General features: G+C 37.9%; 1 protein-coding gene across 5 annotated transcripts in view; it reads left to right on the top strand.

The window, feature by feature from the left end:
* Positions 1-21,291, top strand: part of KCNT2 (potassium sodium-activated channel subfamily T member 2) — a 432,524-nt gene that overhangs the window by 396,685 nt on the left and 14,548 nt on the right. For 4 of the 5 annotated variants that reach the window (XM_060178486.1, XM_060178488.1, XM_007539739.3 and 1 more), the window contains one exon: positions 5,502-5,802. In XM_060178486.1, the coding sequence (XP_060034469.1) occupies positions 5,502-5,802 (301 nt within the window). The remainder of the gene's footprint in view (positions 1-5,501; positions 5,803-21,291) is intronic. The other variant, XM_060178487.1, reaches the window with a different exon arrangement.

The raw sequence follows: 21,291 nt of genomic DNA, 5'->3' as shown, positions 1-21,291 counted from the left end.
GAGGGAGACAGAGACAACTGCATCACTGCTTCACCACTTGTGAAGCTTTCCCCCTGCAGGTGGGGACCAGGGCCTTGAACTTGGGTTCTTGTGCACTGTAATGTGTGCACTTAACCAGGTGTGCCACCACCTGGAAAGCATATATATAAATATATATTCTCAATCATTAGTTTAAACATATAACTTTCACATGTTCACTAACCCTTACATTTCAAAATTTTCATATATTTACATTTTTATATTATGTATTATTTCTGCTCTTCCTAGTTCATTCCTTAAACTTGGTATTCAGTTTCCACCTAGAACACTAATTTTCAATGCTGCTCCTATGAGCTGCCTCCAAAAGTTTTTCTCTAAATCTTCTGCTTCTGGGATTGACTCTAGAACTCAATACTTTTGTCTCCTCCCCTAAGGCTGGGCTTCATCTTTACTTTCCAGAAAGCACTACACATCATCTACATCACCTGAGGAGAGGCTAAGCTTCCTTGTACTTAATCGATTCATACACAATGCTCTCACTTTATTACTATTGTATTTAATCCTCACAACAAACCAGTATTGGAATTCAATATCCCAGTTCTGAATAAACAAAAACAAACTAGTTGACTCTGACCAACCAAAATCTTAGGAAACCTGGCTTGAGAATTGCTACTATCTGAATGCCAGATCCCCACCTTTTTTTAAATATAATTTTTCACTTTAGCAATTCTTACCAACTTTCGACTAGCTCTTATTTTTATTATGCTTTGAGAATCAACATAGGAGTTAAGACTTGAACCATTATAAGGTGTTTGCAACAGGTTGCTTTTTCCTACACATGAACTTGAAACACTTAATTTTCTCCTCTGTGTTGCTGACTGGCAAATTTGGGGTTTTCTGCTCTCACTGATTTAATTCCTGAATGTAAAGAGTAATCTTATTATCTGACCCTCCATATCTTATCATTACTCAAGTAAAAATATTTAGGGAGTACTTCTAAAAACTGGATATCCTTATCTAGGGGTGTGCAGTGACTCACTAAGCTAGAGAGATTTCCTAGAAAGGTGACAGGAAAATTTCAAGCCCAGGATAGGCATAGATAGCAAAATAGTTATGCAAAGAAACTTTCATGCCTGAGGCTCCAGAGTCATAGGCTCAATCCCCTGTAACACAGTAAGCCAAAGCTGATCAGTGTTCTGGTAAAAAAATAAGAAAAAAAAATCCTGCCCATTCTTGGTTTTCATTACCTCTTAGCTTGTTACTTTTCATTTGTTATGTTGTCTGAAAAATCATAATGTGTTTTTGTGTAGAAAAGCAGAAAAATATACTTTGACTTTTCCAACAGCCCAAATATTTCATCATTTTTGAGTGGATGAGATTTAGAAATGTGTAATGCCAATATACTTAAATATAGAGATTAAATAGTAGTAAATTCCTGTGTTTTGAATAACTTATAATATTAGTCAAATGAAGATATGTCCTTGCTCTATTTTGTAATTTTTTATCTGATATGTTTTAGCTCAATTGGCTCTTACCTTGTTTCCAACCCTAGGGAGGCATTTCTAACTTATTAACTTACTTTAATGTAATAAGAGTCTCACTAGTACACTTATTAGCAACGCTATTTAAATGCATCCAATCTATTTGATTTAATCTAACTACATAGTCATGGCTTTCTGCCCACTTAACATCTTAAACTACATGAAGATCATTCTTTCACTTTGCACTGCCACAGGAAGTAAATTAAGCCATTAGTTGCAGTTCCTTTGTCAAGTGACTGCTGGAGTCTGCAAAATCAGAACTGAATGGGAATTATAAGTCTGATCTAAGTCACCTAGACCTTTACAAGGGAATTTGAGCTACAAGTAACAATATAGGAGGGCCAATAGTTCTGCTTTATGCAAATTCATTATATAAGAATCCTAATACTCATATCAAAAAAAAAAATCTTTGTAACTACTCTATCACTGTATCTGTTCTTTATGGTATTACATATATAAACTTCCTTCCCACAAGATCATATGGCCATAACTAGCCTATTCTTTCTGGGTAGTGGTTTTTAAATGCTGCTGTGTAAGGATATTGTCCACATGCACATATAAGTATGTGTAGTCCATAAAAATCCTAAAATACATACCCCCAAAAGATGTTTGATTGGAAAGTGAATATATTTTTTTTCTTTTTAAAACTTTTTTTTTTTAATCATGTATTGATTTCCATGACTGTTATCACAAGTTGATAGTGTCAGTCTTCCCATGGTAAGCACCATCTTGTCATCTGTCAACTTGTCATATTCTTCTACCATAGAACATTAGATCACTTCTCAATTCCCCTTTACACCCTCACCCCCTTTGAAGTCCTGTGATCCGTTGCAATAGGCCATAGTTAACTACAGTTTCACTCTGTAATTTCTCTTTAAGTCCCACCCATGAGTGAGATCATCCAATGTTTGACCACCATCTAGCTTACTTGATTTAACATGATTCCTTCAAGTTCCATCCAATTGTGGCAAAAAGAGTCACTAATCAGAAATCTTCAGAACAAGGTAGGCTTCTAAGCAGCTCTGAAAATGAGAGAGCTGGGCTGGCATTCCGTGTACATAAGGGAAATACAAATCATCTTAAATATTAGAATGAAATTACATAGCAAGAAATGCATAGCTGGTCAGTGGTGGGATTAGTGTTTAAACTGAGTTTATTATGATTCTAGACCTTTTGCATTTAATCAGTTCATCTCTCTGATGCCAAGTTCAGGAAGAGGCCCTATCAAAGCAAAGAAACAAACAAGCAAAAAACACTTTTTGTGTATTCCAGCACTGCACTATTCCCATTAGATCATGATGTCATGTTGAATATATAACAGAATTACTATAGATAATAAAATTATAAGGGCAAAATATAAAAAGACCTTTCTCTTCACACACATGCAGTACCCAAAAGCAGAATAATTAATATTAGTTACTGGTGTAATTGTTACTGGGTTACTACTATATGTGCATGTTTATAGCTGACAGAATTTTGTGTTTGCGTGTGTGTGTGTGTGTGTGTGTGTGTGTGTGTGTGTGTGTGTGTGTGTTTATTGCCACCAGGGATATAGCTTGGGATTAATGCCAGCACTATGAATCTACAGCTCTCGGCAGCCATTCCCCCCCTCCTTTTTTTTTCTTCCTGATTTTTATTAGATAGTACAGAGAGAAACTGAGAGAGGAGTAAGGAATAGAAAGGGAGAGAGAAAGATAGATACATGCAGACCTGCTTCACTGTTCCTGAAACAGAACCCCTGCAAGTGGGGAGCAAGGGCTTGAACCAAACAGTTTGGTAATAAGTGCACTTAATGGGGTGCACTACAGCCTGGCCCCAAAACTGTTTATACATCAACAGTGTTATGTGAACTTGCACATTTTCATGAATTTGAAAATGGCTTCATTCTTATTTTTCAGAGTAGTTAAAAATTCTGGGACAGCTAAGAAATACCCTGTATGCCATTCAAACTTGTATGCCTTAATATAGAAAAACCTTGTGCACTTTTTACTATGTCGTACATAGCAAAAGGAAAGAATTAAAAAAAAAACATAAAAAAGTAATTCATTCCCCACCTGCAGGGGTGTCGCTTCACAAGCGGTGAAACAGGTCTTGCAGGTGTCTATCTTTCTCTCCCCCTCTCTGTCTTCCCCCTCCTCTCTCCATTTCTCTCTGTCCTATCCAACAACAATGACAACAATAATAACTACAACAATAAAACAACAAGGGCAACAAAAGGGAATAAATAAATAAAAATAAATATAAAAAAAGTAATTGATGTCTTGTCTATTTAGATTTCATGAGATGAATTTCTAGATCCTTTTTTTGCAGTTTTGCTGAAGTATGCAAAGAAATGTTAGTCGTTTTATGGAATTACTGAAGTATGGAGTAACGAAAAAGGCCATGTGATTCCTATAGATTTAGTATAAATCATGATATTTTTCTTACTTGGGGAACTCAGCATAGTAACAGGATATGTAATTTTGTCAGGCTAATACATACATCAGCTTCAGTTCATGCTTCGGAAGTATGTGTTTTATCAACCCTGGTACACACAGGAGAATACATCTGCAAAGACAAATAGTATGTCATCCCCTGCTTGGAAGAAAAGTGAATCTCCACTTTCACTCTGAAATATTTATTGGCTTCTGGTTTCATGACTTGAGTTAATAATTGTCATTATATGAATATAATATCAGGCCAGGTCATTATGTTCATACATTTGTCAGAAATCAAACTGTTATAGGAATGTACAATGAGAAAGATCATTTCTTATTAAGATGGTGATTTAAAAAAAAAAGGAACTCAGCAGCAAGTTCCTAAATATGAATGAACTAATATGTTTCTTTGTTACAAAGTATGAATAAACTGAACAAAGACTAATGTCTCTGTAAGAGTTTATATACTTTAATTTCACAGAATTATATTGCAAGTATATTAGCAACTAGTTGAAAGGTGTTTATAAGATTTAAAGAGGTATCTTTTATTGCAAGGTATGGTATTAAAACTTTGAACATTCCCAACTACTCTAGTAGCTAAAATAAAATTTCTAAGACACTTATCAAATGTTATCTTATAAATAGGAAACAAATAACTTTGTAGTCTTTTTATATAGTGCTGTTTTAAGATAGAAATATGGATGAATAAACTTTTTACTTGTTTTAAATGGGAGATAATTTTTAGAGTCACACTAAGAATTGCAAATAAGGTATAGATTGATTAAGCCTCTATAATAATATTATTCATTAAAAGATTTTATTGCCTTTAACGACTAATCTTACTTCAGTTGGTAATTTGAAGTATCACTTCAGAAGCCAGCATCACATACATGTTATAGGGAAAGTTCAAACCCCATCCACAGAAGGGAAACACCAGTTAGCAGATTAAGTAATACTTCTTTTATGAAGCAAGAACTTTTATTTATCGAACCTAGGTTCAAGCCCCCAGTCCTAATCTGCAGGGGAAAGCTTCACAAGCAGTGAAGCAGTGCTGTAGGCATCTCTCTCTCTCCCTTCCTCCCTCCCTCTCCCTATCTCCCTCCCTCTTTCATTCTCCCCTCCCTCTCCCTCTCCCTCTCCCTCTCCCTCTCCCTCTCCCTCTCCCTCTCCCTCTCCCTCTCCCTCTCCCTCTCCCTCTTTGTCTCCCTCTCCCTCTCCCTCTCTGTTTACCCCTACCCTCTCAACTTCTGGCTGTGTCTATCTGATAAATAAATAAAAATAATTTAAAAAATAAAAAGTCAAATAAGGTAAGTTCCTGACCACCATCACAACAAAATCCTATGTTGAAAGATGCAAAGATATGCCATCTCATTCATATTCAGTTTCAGACACAAAATTATGACTATTTTAACAACTAATAAGAATCTCTGATTATGATTTTAGTCTGTGAAAACAGTCAATCTGGATACTTAATTAAACTAAGACATTTACAAGTAGCTAATCCAACACTAGGCTACAGTTATCCCTAATATATCTAATTGTCAATATCCATTTCCCTTTAAAGTCTCAAATATCCATCAGTGTTGAAGAGTGGGAAGACACCAAAGACTCCAAAGAACAAGGTCATCACCGCAGCAACCATCGCAATTCAACATCGAGTGACCAGTCTGACCATCCGTTGCTGCGGAGAAAGAGTATGCAGTGGGCCCGAAGACTGAGCAGAAAAGGTCCCAAGCACTCGGGTAAAACTGCTGAGAAAATAACACAGCAGCGGCTGAACCTCTACAGGAGGTCAGAAAGACAAGAGCTTGCTGAACTTGTGAAAAATAGAATGAAACATTTGGGTCTTTCTACAGTGGGATATGGTATGCCCTTTCAAAGTATTATCTGATATGACTGTGATTGCTTGCTATTAGGAGTTGAGTGGCTGAGTCTGCTTTAATTGAAATTGCGTTTTTCTTTTGTAGGTCAATTTAAAGAAACTAGTGATACAGAACTAATCTCCTACAGAAAATACATATAATAACAGATCTAAAGCTAAAGCTCAGTGTCTTCAAGTATTTGCTTAGTTCCCAGGAATTGTGTTAAACTCACTAATGAATCATCTTGGGTTTCATATTTGACAAACACACTTCCATGTTAGAGACCAGGAAACAAAGTAACTTGTAAATTAACTTGTTAATAGTAAGCTTGGAACAGATTTGTAGCCATTTCTATCTGAATTCCAGAGTCTCTCTTATACGCAGATAGGCACACACGAACTACTTCTTATTTTAGAACCATGGCCAATTCAAGATACTGGCAAGTACCATAGATATACTGGTTATTATTGAGCCAAATTTTGTATAGTTGCCCATTTCTTATCTTTATTAGTAGTCAGTTTTATTCAGTACTCAAGAGGAGAACTTCTAACCATTGAACTAGAATTTTAAAAGAAGTTATATGTGTTTCTTTGAAGAAGAAGAAAAATAAACATTGCTGGGTACCCTGTATGCTCCGGGAACTATGCCAAAGGTTTTATTTATGCTTTTTTGTTTGTTTGTTTTTGTTATTTCTTATAAGGGTGAGTGTAGATGTCTAGTTTTTTTCTTTTTCTTTTTTTTAAAGATTTTATTTATTTATTAATGAGAAAGATAGGAGAATAGAGAGAAAGAACCAGACACCACTCTTGTACATGTGCTGCCGGGGATTGAACTCAAGACCTCATGCTTGAGAGTACAATGCTTTATCCACTGTACTACCTCCAGGGCCACACTGGTTTTATTCTTCAAAAATGTGACGTTCAGAGGGCCAGGTGGGAGCACACCTGGTTAAGTATATATGTTACATTGTGTAAGGACCTGGTTTGAGCCCCTGGTCTCCCACCTGCAGGGGGAAAGCTTTGCAAGTGAAGTAGTGCTGCAGGTTACTCTCTTTATCTCTTCTTCTCTGTCTCTTCTACCCTCTTGATTTCTGGCTGTGTCTCTCCAGTAAAGAAAGATTAAAAAAAAAAACTTTAAAAAAATTTTAAAAGAATGTGAAGTTCAGAGATTGAAGTTCTTGCTCAGTTCTTAGAGTTAATATTTGTTAGATTCCATGTGTAATTAAAATTTCTAATTGTATTTCACGCACTGAGATGTTGGACAGTCTCATCTGTGACCAATAATTTTAAATAGGCACACAAGAATCAATAAGATTATAAGATATTGAAGTCACTATCCTTGGATTACTCAATTGATAAACAATAGTATCAATGTGTGTTATCTGTTGGGTACATGACTGCCATGCTATTGGTCCTTTTTAATTTCAGAATATCAGGCACTACCTGGTATGGTCAGAAGCACCCATCAGATGGGCCACTTCCAGGCATAAACAGTTTTGTCTGTTACTCCAGTGTGGTATAGAAAGCTCTATGATGGGGCTGTGGAGACAGCATAATGTTATGCAAAAGACTTTCATGCCTGTGGCTCCAAAATCCCAGGTTCTATCCCCAGCCCCACCCTAAACCAGAGCTGAGCAGTGCTCTGGTAGCTCTCTGTGTGTATCTTTCTCTCTGTATTTTTCTTTCATTAAAAATAAATAAATAAAATATTTTTTAAAAAAAAGAAAGAAGAAAGTTCTATGATGTGAAAAAAAAATGTTGGGAAATAAGAAAGAATAGTTAGCACTGCCAAACACTATTGAAGTGTAGTGGTGTTTTAGTGGTAACCTTGATGGGGTAGTAACAGTCTAATGCTGTGTATCAAAAGCAAGTTTAACCAGCTTGAGGAATAGTGTTAGGCAAAGATTTGGATATAGTGGCCTTTAATATGAGAACCTCCAGAGTATACACATCTAACCTTCTATTTTACTATTCTAACATTACTGTTTTTATTGCCATAACTATTCTTCATGGCATGTTGGATGTTGGAATTCCAGTAATTTTGCCCACATCGGATGCAGTGGGAAGGAGACCAGAGATGTTTCCTCATTTAAAAGATATTCCCAGTTAGTTGCTCACAATACTTCTGCTGTGTTTATTGGCAAGGAACTAGCTTCTATTTTTCATGATCTAAATCTAATAGTAAACAAGACAAAAGAAGAATGGCTACTAAAGGACAGAAGTCAGTATCTACCACAGTTCACATTTTCTTGTATTTCATATGAAGGAGAGGTGAGGAATAAGGCAGTGTGAAGAAGGAAGAGAAACTGTTTTCTGAAGTTCATAGACACATGAACCTGTTTAAATATTAAGGTTTAAAAACCATGAGTTAAGTGTGGGGCTAGATAGCAGAACGGTTATACAAAGAGACTCTTATGCCTGAGGCTCCAAAGTCCCAGGTTCAACCTGCACTGCCATAAACCAGAGCTGAGCAATGCTATGGAAAGTATAAGAACAAAAGAAAATGAGTTTAAAACAAAACAAAACTTGAAAACATATTATATGTGCTTAAATATTTTATTTTTTTGATTTATGGCTTAAGTATTTAGAATTGAGTAAATGACTGGTATTTTTAGTGCAGTGACCTTGTATGTGTTTTGAGGGAGATGAAAGTGGATGAGGATTTTGTAGCATGTGCGCTCAACCAGGTGTGCCACCACCCAGCCCCTTGCAGACTTGGACAAGGATTTTATAAGTAATTCTGAATGTGTACAATCTGGAAAGAAAAGGTATTATGTTTCTGTAAATGTACATTGACTATTCACTAGAAAGTCCACTTGGTAAAGGGAAGGTGTTACCAGGAGTTAGTTGATCTTTGGTTTCTGGATTTGAGTTCTTAAAAGCTGTAGAATTCCTAAGTAATTGGGAGTTGGGCTGTAGTGCAGCGGGTTAAGCGCAGGTGGCGCTAAGCACAAGGACCCGCATAAGGATCCTGGTTCAAGCCCTGGCTCCCCACCTGCAGGGGTGTTGCTTCACAAGCGGTGAAACAGGTCTGCAGGTGTCTATCTTTCTCTCCCTCTCTCTGTCTTCCCCGTCCCCTCTCCATTTCTCTCTGTCCTATCCAACAACAATAATAACTACAACAATAAAACAACAAGGGCAACAAAAGGGAATAAATAAATATAAATAAATATAAAAAATATATTTAAAAAAAAAAGAATTCCTAAGTTCTTCTTCTTCTAGTGTTTGCCCTTCTTCCGTAGCCAGTCAACAGCGTCAGGTTGAGCCTGATGTAAAGCTTCGAGACCTCCTTTGAATCTGGAGAGGTGGCAGTTGTTGACTATGTGGGTCATAGTCTGTCTGGAGCCGCAGGGGCAGTTCGGGTCGTCTCTGGCTCCCCAGCGATGGAACATAGCGGCGCACTGGCCATGGCCTGTTCGATAGTGATTGAGGAGGGCCCGATCATAACGTGCTAGGTCAAAGCCGGGTTGACGCTTGCAGGGGTCTGTGATGAGGTGTTTGTTCTTTACCTCAGCTGACTGCCAGCTCTGTTTCCAAGAGTCTGGAACAGAGAAGTTCAGTGTAGGTGTAGGGGACCAGATTGGGTGAGGAGAAGTCAAGCGTTGAACAGGGTGGGCGAAGATATCCACGTATATTGGCAGGTCCGGTCGAGCGTAGACGTGGGAAATGAACTTAGATGATGCCGCATCCCGACGAATATCTGGCGGGGCGATGTTGCTAAGAACTGGCAGCCATGGAACTGGGGTGGAACGGATGGCTCCAGAAATTATCCTCATGGAGGAGTATAATTTGGAATCGACCAAGTGGACATGGGGACTACGGAACCATACTGGGGCACAGTATTCTGCAGTGGAATAGCATAATGCCAGAGAGGATGATCGTAGTGTGGAAGTGCTCGCGCCCCATGAGGAGCTGGCCAGTCTTGCAATGATGTTATTCCTAGCACCCACCTTTGCTGCAGTTTTTATGAGATGTTCGTGAAATGACAGAGTGCGATCGAGAGTAACGCCAAGATAGACTGGCTGGGCTTCATGCCGGATTCTCGTATTGCCAAGCTGCACATTAAGCTCACGCGAGGCTGAGGCATGGTGTAGATGGAAAACAGATGATACCGTTTTTGCAGTGCTAGGGATTAGTCGCCATTTTTTACAGTAATCAGATATCAAAGACATGTCTTTCGTGAGTGTTTCCTTGAGAATGCCGAACTTTGATGCCTGAGTTGCACAGCAGATGTCATCGGCATAGATGAACTTCCTTGAAGAAGTTTCTGGGAGGTCATTGATGTAAATATTAAGTAGGAGCCAGAACAGAGCCCTGGGGGAGGGAGGCCACTTGAGACAAGTCCTAAGTAATAAGAATAATAAAGGTTTTTTGTTATGTTAAAGAGTTGACCCTAGGACAGCTCCTAAGGGTGAGAGCAATTTGCCTGGGGAACCAACCCAATGATTAGAGGTTGAAGCTTTTAGTCCCCCTTCTTTCTTCTTACACCCCACTCCCCACAGTCAACCCCATACAACTTCCAGGAAGGGGACAGGTATTATTTAAACTGGCAGTTAAGCTTTCCTGGAGGGAGGTCTTGTGACTGAAATATGATGCCATCTCTGGGCAGACAGAGATCATTGGTGGTGTGATTCCCCCACCCCCTTAATTGGAATTGGATACAGAACCACTTTTAAATAGAGAATTGTGGAAAACGTTTGTGAATTCATAAAGGTATTTACAAAGTAATAACAAATATAAAATAAAACAACATGTCCTTTTCATAAAAACCGCCTCCAAATAATAATGTGATGCTAATGTCAGCACTATAGTTCCCAAAGTATGCATTTTGTTTTGTATATGAATTCTTTATGGCATTTCTCAATGTGTTAGTAGGATTTTTTTTTTTTAATGGCCATTTCTGGGCTTAACAGCTCTAGCTTGCTTTTCAGACAGAAAGCAAGAGGAGGAGAAAAAGACACCATAGCACTGATGCTTCCTCAGTGTAATGGGGACTGGGCTAGAACTTGGGTCCCACACATAGCATAAAATTCTATACAGGTGACCTGTCTTGTCAACCCAGGAGAATTATTTATGTGGCTATACCAACAACTGGTTAGAAATTAAGTTATCTCTGTTTTCTATGCTGACAAAATTGGATTTTTTTATTTAATTTTTAATATATTTATTTATTTTCCCTTTTGTTGCCCTTGTTTTTCATTATTGTTGTTATTGTTGTACAGGACAGAGAGAAATGTAGAGAGGAGAGGAAGACAGAGAGGGGGAGAGAGAGACACTTGCAGGCCTGTTTGACTGCCTGTGAAGGGACTACCTTATAGGTGGGCAGCCGGGGCCTTGAACCAGGATCTTTATTAATGAGAGAGAGAGAGAAGGATCAAAGCACTGCTCAGCTCTGGGTTCTGGTGGTGCTGGGAACTGAGCCTGGGACCTTTGGTACCTCAAGCATGTAATGCCATTTGCATCTCTATTGTACTGTCTTCCACACTCACAAATTTTTTTTTTCACACTCACAATTTAACAGCAAATTTCATGTGGTATTATAGCTTAGCTACTCTGTACTTTTTTTTCTCTTTTTAAGATTTTTGTTTATTTATTAATGAAAATGGTAGGAGGAAAGAAGCAGACATCATTCTGGTCCATCTGTTGCTGGAGATTTAATTCGGGACCTCAGCTTGAGGGCCCAATGCTTTGTCCACTGTGCCACATCCCAGACCACCTCTGCATTTTTTTAAAAAAATATCTTTCTGGATGACTCTTCTGAATTAATTTTATAAATCACTTGTTTCTGATAAATGAGGGATTATTTCCTGTACTATTAGTCCTACTTCTTCCTCATTTCTTCAAAATCAGATCTTGTCATCTATGTCCACTCTTTCCTAAACCTTGCTGGTTTTTCTTTTCTCTTTTTGCAGTTGCCCTTCTAAAAACCTCAGAAATCTTAGCTTTGTCTTAAGATTGCACTGATGTAGGTTTACACTCATGCTCACTTGTGTGTATCTGTACACTTGGCTCTTTACCACCATTCCTTTCATGTCTCTTATCACACTAAGTGTGATTTACTGCCACTCCAAGTCTTCCCTTTTTAAAGAAATGACTTCCTCTTTTTGTTTTTTTTGGACAGAGAGAAATTGAGAGGTATGGGGAAGGTAGAGGGAGAGCAAGTCACCTGCAACCCTGCTTCACCACCTGTGAAGCTTTTTTCCTCTTCAGGTTGGGACCAGGGGTTTGAACCTGGGTCCTTGCCCACTGTAATGTTTGCATTCAACTAGGTGCTTCGCAACCGGGCACCCCCAAATGAAGATTTATCACCTTGCATTTACTCTTACCACATTTAATCTTCTACCTGCTTTGCAGAAAGTGTTATAAAATACAAATAATTGGAGCTGGTGGTGGTGCACCTGGTTGAGAGCACGTGCTACCATGCGCAAGGACCCAGGTTCAAGTCCCCAGTCCCCACCTGCAGGGGAAAACTGCAGATGTCTGTATTTCACCCTCTCTAACTTCCCCTACCTTCTCAATTTCTGTCTGTCTCTGTCCAATAAATAAAAATAATTATAAAAGATTTTACAACTGCAAATAATCCTCATTGTGTCTTGATCTGCCTTTCCTGGCTCTTCTTTTTCCTTCTGAATTTGGGGCTTTTTTTACTTGTCAAAAAATAAACTTCAAAATGTATCAATTGGAAGACAGTGCCTATTTTATGCTATTCAACTTGAAAATAAAAACTATATTTCAAATGATAACAAACATAAAAACAGTAAAGTATGCCAATATTTTAAAAACTATTAAATACGTGGGGGGCGGGGCAGATAGCATATAGGTTATGCAAAGAGACTCTCTCCTGAGGCTCCAAAGTCCCAGGTTCACTCCCCTGCATCACCATAAGCCACAGCTGAGCAGTGCTCTGGTAAAAAAAAAAAAAATCCAATCTCTGAAAAATGACTAAATTGTTTCTATTTGAATTTACTTGTGCTTTCTGAATACACAAATTTCCTCTCTCTTGTATTCTCATCTCCTGGCATATATTTTAGTATGTAAATAATACCTGGAGCTTAGTGGAAGTCAGCCTGTTCTACATGTGAAATACAAAGCTTAAAAAGCTACACGTGCATATTATTAAAAGGAAAATGATAAAATAACGACAATCAAAGCAATAGTAACTTGTAAATAGTATAAAGAGAAAAATACGCCTAAGTATCATGAAAGCTCCTGCTTAAGATTTAAATGACTTGGTTTAAAAAGAAAATGTCAAAAACATACTCTCTTTGTGATGTTCCAAAGCAGATTTAAAGCACAGGAAACTCAATTTCTGTTGAGTTGGAATCTGATCCCTGCTTCATGATTGCAGAAATATGCAGTGTTTTTCAAGCAAAGATTGAACAGAGACCAAAGAAGCAGTGTTTAATAGTTTAGTCTGTAGAGGAAATCAAACTATGTGCATAACAAGAACTAGTATAGGACTATGACTGAATTCTTTGAGGTCTCATTTAACTTTTCTTTGAAGCCATTGACAATAGATTTCAGTGAAATTGCCGCTATTAGCGCAGCCAGTACACTGTCATAATTGCTGAACTGACGATTTCCAGATTATTTTTGCTTGACCAATGATCAAAAAACTAAAAGTATGATTTTTCAGTAAAGGCTCTCATAAACCATGGTTATCATGTGGTGTCATTTTTATATGGGCTAATAATTTCAGAGTTTAAATGTTAGAGAATGTTAATTTTCTTTAAAATAAACTAACATTTAAAAAAAGAAAAGAAAAAAATGCAAGCATTAAAGAGAAGCTTTCTGAAACATAGCTAGTTCTGCCTCAACATTTCCACATTTTGATGCTTAACTGGAGATTGTTTTATGATCACAAAGGAATTAGAAATGATTGCGGGAAAATAAGAACTTAAGCATCAAAAAGGATATATTAAAATATGGCTAAAAGCAAGGTTTTTATTTGTTTTTAATATTTATTTATTTATTTATTTATTTATTTATTTATTTATTTATTTATTTTACCAGAGCACTGCTCAGCTCTGGCTTATGGTGGTACAGGAGATTGATCCTGGGACATCAGAGCCTCAGGTATTAGAATTTCTTGGCATAACCATTATGCTATCTACCCCTGCCCTGCAAGTTTTTTATTTATTTATTTATTTATTTATTTATTTATTTATTTATTTATTTTTGCCTCCAGGGTTATCGCTGGGGCTCAGTGCCTGCACTAGGAATCCACTGCTCCTGGAGGCTGTTTTCTCCCTTTTGTTGCCCTTGTTCATTATTGTTGTTACTCCTGTCCTTATTGGGTAGAACACAGAGAAATTGAAAGAGGAGGGGAAGACAGGTGTGGAGAGGAAGATAGACACCTGCAGACCTGCTTCACCTTTGTGAAGTGACTCTCCCTGCAGCTCAAACCTGGATCCTTATGCTTGTCCCTGTGCCTGGCTGCCATGTGCGCTTAACCTGCTGTTCTACCTCCCAGCCTCGAAGCAAATTTTTATAATGCACTGTACTTATTTATATTGCATAAAGTCTCAACCATGAAATAGGGGAAACAGGGCGCCAGGCGGTGGTGCACCAGGTTAAATGAGCATAGTTTGAAGTGCAAGGACCTGAGAAAGGATCCTGGTTGGAGCTCCAGGCTCCCCACTTACAGGGGGCCCGCTTCACAAGAGGTGAAGCAGGTCTGCAGGTGTCTTTCTTTCCCCTTCTCTACCTTCACCTCCCCTCTCAATTTCTCTCTGTCGTATCCAAAATAATATTAATAATAAAAATAGTTGCCAGGAGCAGTGAATTCGTAATGTAGGCACTGAGCCCCAGCGATAACCCTGGAGGCAGGAAAAAAAAGTGAAATAGTGGAGCCACATTTTATTTTCATTGTCATAGATGGAAACAGCTTTGAGGCATTATTATATGCCTTACTCAAGGTATTAAGGTAGAAAAGAAACTGAAACCATGAACTCAACTAACATATTAGCACCATTGTATTGAATATATTCTGATATAGCTAGTATCTGTCTGGGCAGACTCTTAAAAGTTTTAAAACAGGGAGTCGGGCTGTAGCGCAGCAAGTTAAGTGCAGGTGGCACAAAGCACAAGGACCAGCGTAAGGATCCCAATTCGAACCCTGTCTCCCCATCTGCAGGGGCGTCACTTCACAGGCGGTGAAGCATATCTGCAGGTGTCTGTCTTTCTCTCCTCCTCTCTGCCTTCCCCTCCTTTCTCCATTTCTGTCTGTCCTATCCAACAACAATGACATCAATCATAACTACAATAAAACAACAAAGGCAACAAAAAAAGGAATAAATAAATATCAAAAAAAATTTTAAAACAGTCTAAGTGCTTGTTTATGCATTTTCTGAGATGAACAATACATGTTCCCAGTATATTTTAATTAAATTAAAAGTATATAATCCCTTAGTGCAATTCTAAAATCCCAGAAGTCTGGCAGTTGTGTTTCTAAGTGTTTATTGTCACTAAAATGCATTTTAATTTAGAACTTGACACAAACTGCTTGGAATCATTCATATCCTTTATATGTTCAATTTATTTGAAAAGTTCATCTATTTTACTTCAGAAATATAAATTTTCCTACTGCTTCAGACCTTGCTGAGAATGCTATATAAAATATATTTTATGCTCAATATTACTTTCCAAATAAGAACATTTCACCTCTGGAGGAAATTTATCTTGCCTTAAAGGTTTGGAAAATGAAACTGAGGACCTGAACATTTTGTGAAAGTAGCTAATATGACAACCTATAAATCAGTTATGCCATTTTGTTTTTCATAATGTTATTTTTGGAATACCTATAATATAATTTAAGATACAATTCACCTCAAAGTTCATGGTGTTAATATACTATTTTCTCGTCAGTAAACAAGTCATATCTCTCTAAATATCTTTCGTGATCAAATGATTGGAATAAACCGTTCCAAAAGGAAAACATTATTTATTTATAACTATTTTTGTTTTACACAAAACTTGAAAGTATAAATTATACTGAAAATATAGAGACTGGCACTATTCAAGAAGCTATGTGAAGTGCTTTTCACATTCATTAAAATATTTCTCATTATTGATATATTATTATTTTATATGTATATTATTTTTTTAAAGATTCATGAATGAGATAGAGAAAAAAGAGAGATAACCATAGTATCACTGGCATATGTGATGCCAGGAATCAAACTGGAGACCTCATGCTTGCGACCTCAAAGGTTTTATCTATTGTGTCACTTCTCTGGTTACTACTAATTTCTTTTTTTTTTTTTTTTTGGTCTCCAGGGTTATTGCTGGGGCTCTGTGCCTGCACCATGCATCCATTGCTCCATTGCTCCTGGAGGCCTTTTTTTTTTTTTTTTTTTCTTTTTTCCCCTTTTTGTTGCCCTTGTTTTATCGTTGTTGTGGTTATTATTATTCTTGTCATTGATGTCATTTTTGTCGGAAAGAACAGAGAGAAATTGAGAGGAGGGGAAGACAGGGGGAGAGAAAGACACCTGCAGATCTGCTTCACCGCTTGCAAAGTGACCGCCCGCAGGTGGGGAGCCTGGGCTGTAACCTGGATCCTTACACCAGTCCTTGTGCTTTGCGCCATGTGCGCTTAACTTGCTGTGCTACCACCCAACCCCCCCTAACAAATTCTTAATGGTTACCCGATAGAGTGACATACATTTTTAATATTATAACAAGTCTTCCTGGTGTAACTTCTGCTTTGGATGCCAGATATTTTTACTTTGATTTTTTTTGAGTTAATAAAAGGTATAAAATTCTAGGGAGAAAAAGAAAGTAATCCTTTTCTATGAAAAGGGGAGCTCCTTAGTGTCTGAGTTGAGTTGACTTTCTTTACATCCATCAGAAAGCCTTGGTTTCTTTGCAAATTTATAATTTTCCTGAATTAATTTATAGGATAACCAATAGTTAACCTACAGGTTTTATAGGTAGCATGGGGACTAACTCTTAGTCACTCTCTTTCTTATTTTTATGAAGTAATCATAATTAGTCAAACAAACCACTTATTCCCACTCATACCTATATTGTCAGTGGTGGTTATAATAGCAGTAGTAGTCACAGTAATACACTACCACCTCCTTATTTTCACACTTAGAAATCACTGGTCATATTTATACCTCAGGGGTACCTTTGTATCACTTGAAATGTTTCTCTGATTACATTACATTTAATGATATGGGTTGTTGGAAATAGCCTTTAACAAACCTAAAATATATATTTAAGATTTAATTTTATTTCATTGTTGCTTCTTATAAAGGTACTTTTAAGGGCTGGGGAGATAGCTTAATGGTTATTCAAAAAACTATAAGATATCGGACAAGAATTTTTAAAAATGAAAACAGTGAAGAGAAGCATTTGAGTGGAATAGGACTAAATCATTGTTTTGTATCAAAAAAGGGTCTATTATGTTTCTCTTCCATCATGATCTATTTTCATTAAATATTCTGAATATTTGGTATATGAAAATTTTTATTAGATGCTTATCAATATATCGAAATTGGTTACTTGGCAGACACTATTAGAAATTGTTGACTCTAGAATTTCTCTAAGGCTTTCAATTTTTAAAAAATATTTATCTATTCATTCCCTTTTGTTGCCCTTGTTGTTTTATTGTTATAGTTGTTGTTGTTGTTGTTGATGTTGTCATTGTTGGATAGGACAGAGAGAAATAGAGAGAGGAGGGGAAGACAGAGAGGGAGGGAGAAAGACAGACACCTGCAGACCTGCTTCACAGGTTGTGAAGCGACTCCTTTGCAGGTGGGGAGTCAGGGCTCAAACTGGGTCTTTGTGCTGGTCTTTGCACTTTGCACCACCTGCGCTTAACCCGCTGTGCTAAGGTCCAATTCCCTCAGTTTTCTAAATATACCTTATTTTTCTAGAGAAGTATTGTCTCATTAAGAAAACTAAGTTAATGATGAAATACTTTCAGTAAAAGAGTTTAAGCTTTATAGTTCTTTATTTTGCCAAGTTCAGGGATTACTTAGGAACATAGGAAATATCCTCACAACAGATTTTCTTAGATCTTTTTTGCTGAGTAGGCAATAGTCATTACACAGTCATGTTAACAAGTAGAAAGTTGAGGTATCTAGGTTGCTTCCAAGTTTGGGGTAGCTATGTGCATCTATGAACATAGATATACACAGATATCATTGGATGGGTGTGTTTGGTTCCTTAGGATATACCCCCAAGAGACGAATTTCTGGGTCATAAGATAGGTCCGCTTCTAGCCTTTTGAGAGTTTACAGGCATTGGACCAATTTACTATCCTGCCAGAAATGCAGGCTGGATCCTTTATTCCCAGAACCTCTAAAGCATTTGTTGTTACTGTCTTTTCTGATGTATGACATTATCACAGGACGGAAGTGGTATCTCATTGTTGTCTTTATTTGCATTTCTGCTAATTAGTGACTTGGAACATTTTTTAATATATTCTGTTGGCCCTTTGGATCTCTCTCTCTCTCTCTCTCTCTCTCGTGACTATTCTATCCATATCCTTTTGGGGGTGGAATTATCTAGTTTTATTTTTTGTTGTTTTTTGTTTGTTGCTGAGTTTGGTGAGCTCTTTGTATATTTTAGTTATTAACCTTTTGTCTGATGCATGGTATAAAAAAATCTCCCATTCCATAAGGGTCTCTCTATCTGGGTGGTGGCTTCCTTTGCTGTGCTTTTCATTTTGGTTTATATTTGGTTGTGTTCTCCTTGAGTCATTGAAGACATCGTTAACACTTAGATCAAAATGAGTTCTCCCAATACTTCCCCCTAAATATTTGATAGGTTTTTTTGTTTACCATGTAAATCCTTAATCCATTCAGAGTTTACTTTTGTGTGTGATGAGATGAAGTGGTTCAGTTTCATTCTCCTGCATGTTTCAACTCATTTTTCTCATCACCATTTGTTGAATACACTCACTCCACCTAGTAGTTTGGGCCCACTTTTTAAAAATTAGATGTCTATATAAGTCTATTCTAGGCTTCCAATTCTACTCCACTGGTAACTTTGTCTATTTGTGTTCCTGTACGGGGCAGTTTTTACTACAGTAGCATTATAATATAGTTTGAAATCGGCTAATGCCTTATGTCTTCAGTCTTACTCTTTTTTTTCTCAAGATTGCTTTGGTGATTCTAGGTGTTTTCTGATTCTAGGTAAACTTTTGTTCTATACTATTAAAGAAATTTTGTGGAGGGGCAGGTGGTGGCACACCTGGTTAAGTGCACACACTGCAGCATGCAAGGATCCAGGGTTCAAGCCCCTGATCTCCACCTGCAGGGGAAAGATTCACAAGTGGTGATGTAGACCTGCAGGTGTCTCTCTTTCTTACTATCTCCCCCTCTCAATTTCTCTCTGTCCCTATCCAATAATAAATAAAGATTAAAAAATAAAGAAATTTGGTGGGACCTTTATAGGGATGACATTTTATTAGTGCTGAAAAGTGTCAGGTTTTTGTTTGTTTGTTTATTTTTAATAAACTTTTCTTTGGGCAGTCTCTAACCTGTTCAGCAATCTTCCCCACCCTCACTCCCATCACCACCCCTATCACAGGATACAATTCTTTGTGTCTAACCTATAGATATACAGCCTAATATATTCTGATTTATTTATGAGAAAGATAGGAGGAAAGAGAGAAAGAAGCAGACATCAGTGTGGTACATGTGATGCCAGGGATTGAACTCAAGACCTCATGCTTGAGAGTCTGATGCTTTATCCAGCATGCCACTTCCCAGACCACTAATGTCTTCTCTATTATTGATTAGAGGGATAGCATGGCTCTAGAACAAGATTTTTATTTATTTATTTATTTTTTAAAATTTTTTTATTTAAGAAAGGATTAGTGAACAAAAGCATAAGGTAGGAGGGGTACAACTCCACACAATTCCCACCACCCAATCCCCATAACCCACCCCCTCCCATGATAGCCTTCCCATTCTCTAGCCCTCTGGGAGCATGGACCCAGGGTCGTTGAGGGTTGCAGAAGGTAGAGGGTCTGGCTTCTGTAATTGCTTCCCCGCTGAACATGGGCGTTGACTGGTCGGTCCATACTCCCAGTCTGCCTCTCTCTTTCCCTAGTAAGGTGTGTCTCTGGGGAAGCTGAGCTCCAGGACACATTGGTGGGGTCTTCAATCCAGGGAAGCCTAGCCAGCATCCTGGTGGCATCTGGAACCTGGTGATTGAAAAGAGAGTTAACATACAAAGCCAAACAATTTGTTGAGCAATCATGGATCCCAAGCTTGGAATAGTGGAGAGGAAGTGTTAGGGAGGTACTCACTGCAAACTCTAGTGTAATCCTGCTTTCAGGTATATATTTTGCAGTAGTTTATGGATACGTGTGCACATACGCTCTCTCTCACAGAAACTGGTGTATGTCTAGGTTATGGGACTTTGTTAGAAAGTGAACTACCTGAGATGAAATTAGAGTGTACTATAAAAGGAAAGGTCTCACCCGAGTAATGAAGCTGAAGGGTTGTCATTCCACACGTGAAGTCTCTGGATACACTCTGAGGTGAAGCATGTTGAGATGGCAATCGTTGCTTTGGTTAGGTTGTGATCGGCGGATGCAATATTACTTGGTTTGGATTGGGAGATGCATACGGGAAAGTGAGCCCTATCCAAGGATGCCAGGACTGGGGGAAGTAGGGGCTCTATAGTGAAGATGTGAGGTTCCTGATGTCTTAGGGTTCAAAAAGACAATCAATAGTTAATATTATCATCACATTATTTGTTAATTGGGTTAACTTTGAAAAGTCCCTTTGTTATGGTTTGCTGTACAGTACCCAGTATCTTGTATATAGCTGTGCTATTGGAAGCTTCTAATCTACTTGGTCTAGGCTTTTGAGAGAGTCCGCATATCAAATACGTAGCCTATCTACTAAAAAGATTCAGTTTGTCTTTTGAGAACCTTTGAGACATACAATTGATTTCCCCCTCTCATATTAATTAACTACTGATTTATATGTCTACATTTTGCTAGGAGTGTACATAAACACCATTCCCATCACCAAAGGACCATGACCCATCCCTCCCGCCCACTCCCACCCCCCACTGGCCCAGGAAGCTACATGTCTACCCCTCACCACTGGGTTTTTACTTTGGTGCCCTACTTACAATTTGATCAGGTCCTGCTATTAGTTTCCCTTTCAGATCTTCTAAGTCAGCTTCTGTTGATGAGTGGGATCATCCCATACTCATCTTTAACTTTCTGACTTAGTTCACTTAACATAATTCCTTCTAGCTCTGTCCAAGATGGGTCAGAGAAGGTGGGTTCATTGTTCTTTATAGCTGCATAGTATTCCATTGTGTATATATACCACAGCTTTCTCAGCCATTCATCTGTTGTTGGGCACCTGGGTTGCTTCCAGGTTTTAGCTATTATGAATTGTGCTGCTATGAACATAGAAGTACACACCTCTTTTTGGTTGGGTGTTATGGAGTCCTTGGGGTATAACCCCAGGAGAGGAATTATTGGGTCATATGGAGGGTCTATGTCTAGCCTTCT

The sequence above is a fragment of the Erinaceus europaeus genome, chromosome 19, assembly GCF_950295315.1.
Source record: "Erinaceus europaeus chromosome 19, mEriEur2.1, whole genome shotgun sequence".
NCBI classification, from domain to species: Eukaryota; Metazoa; Chordata; class Mammalia; order Eulipotyphla; family Erinaceidae; genus Erinaceus; species Erinaceus europaeus.
The sequence above is the reverse complement of the archived record's forward strand: the minus strand, read 5'-3'. Positions and strand labels throughout refer to the sequence as shown.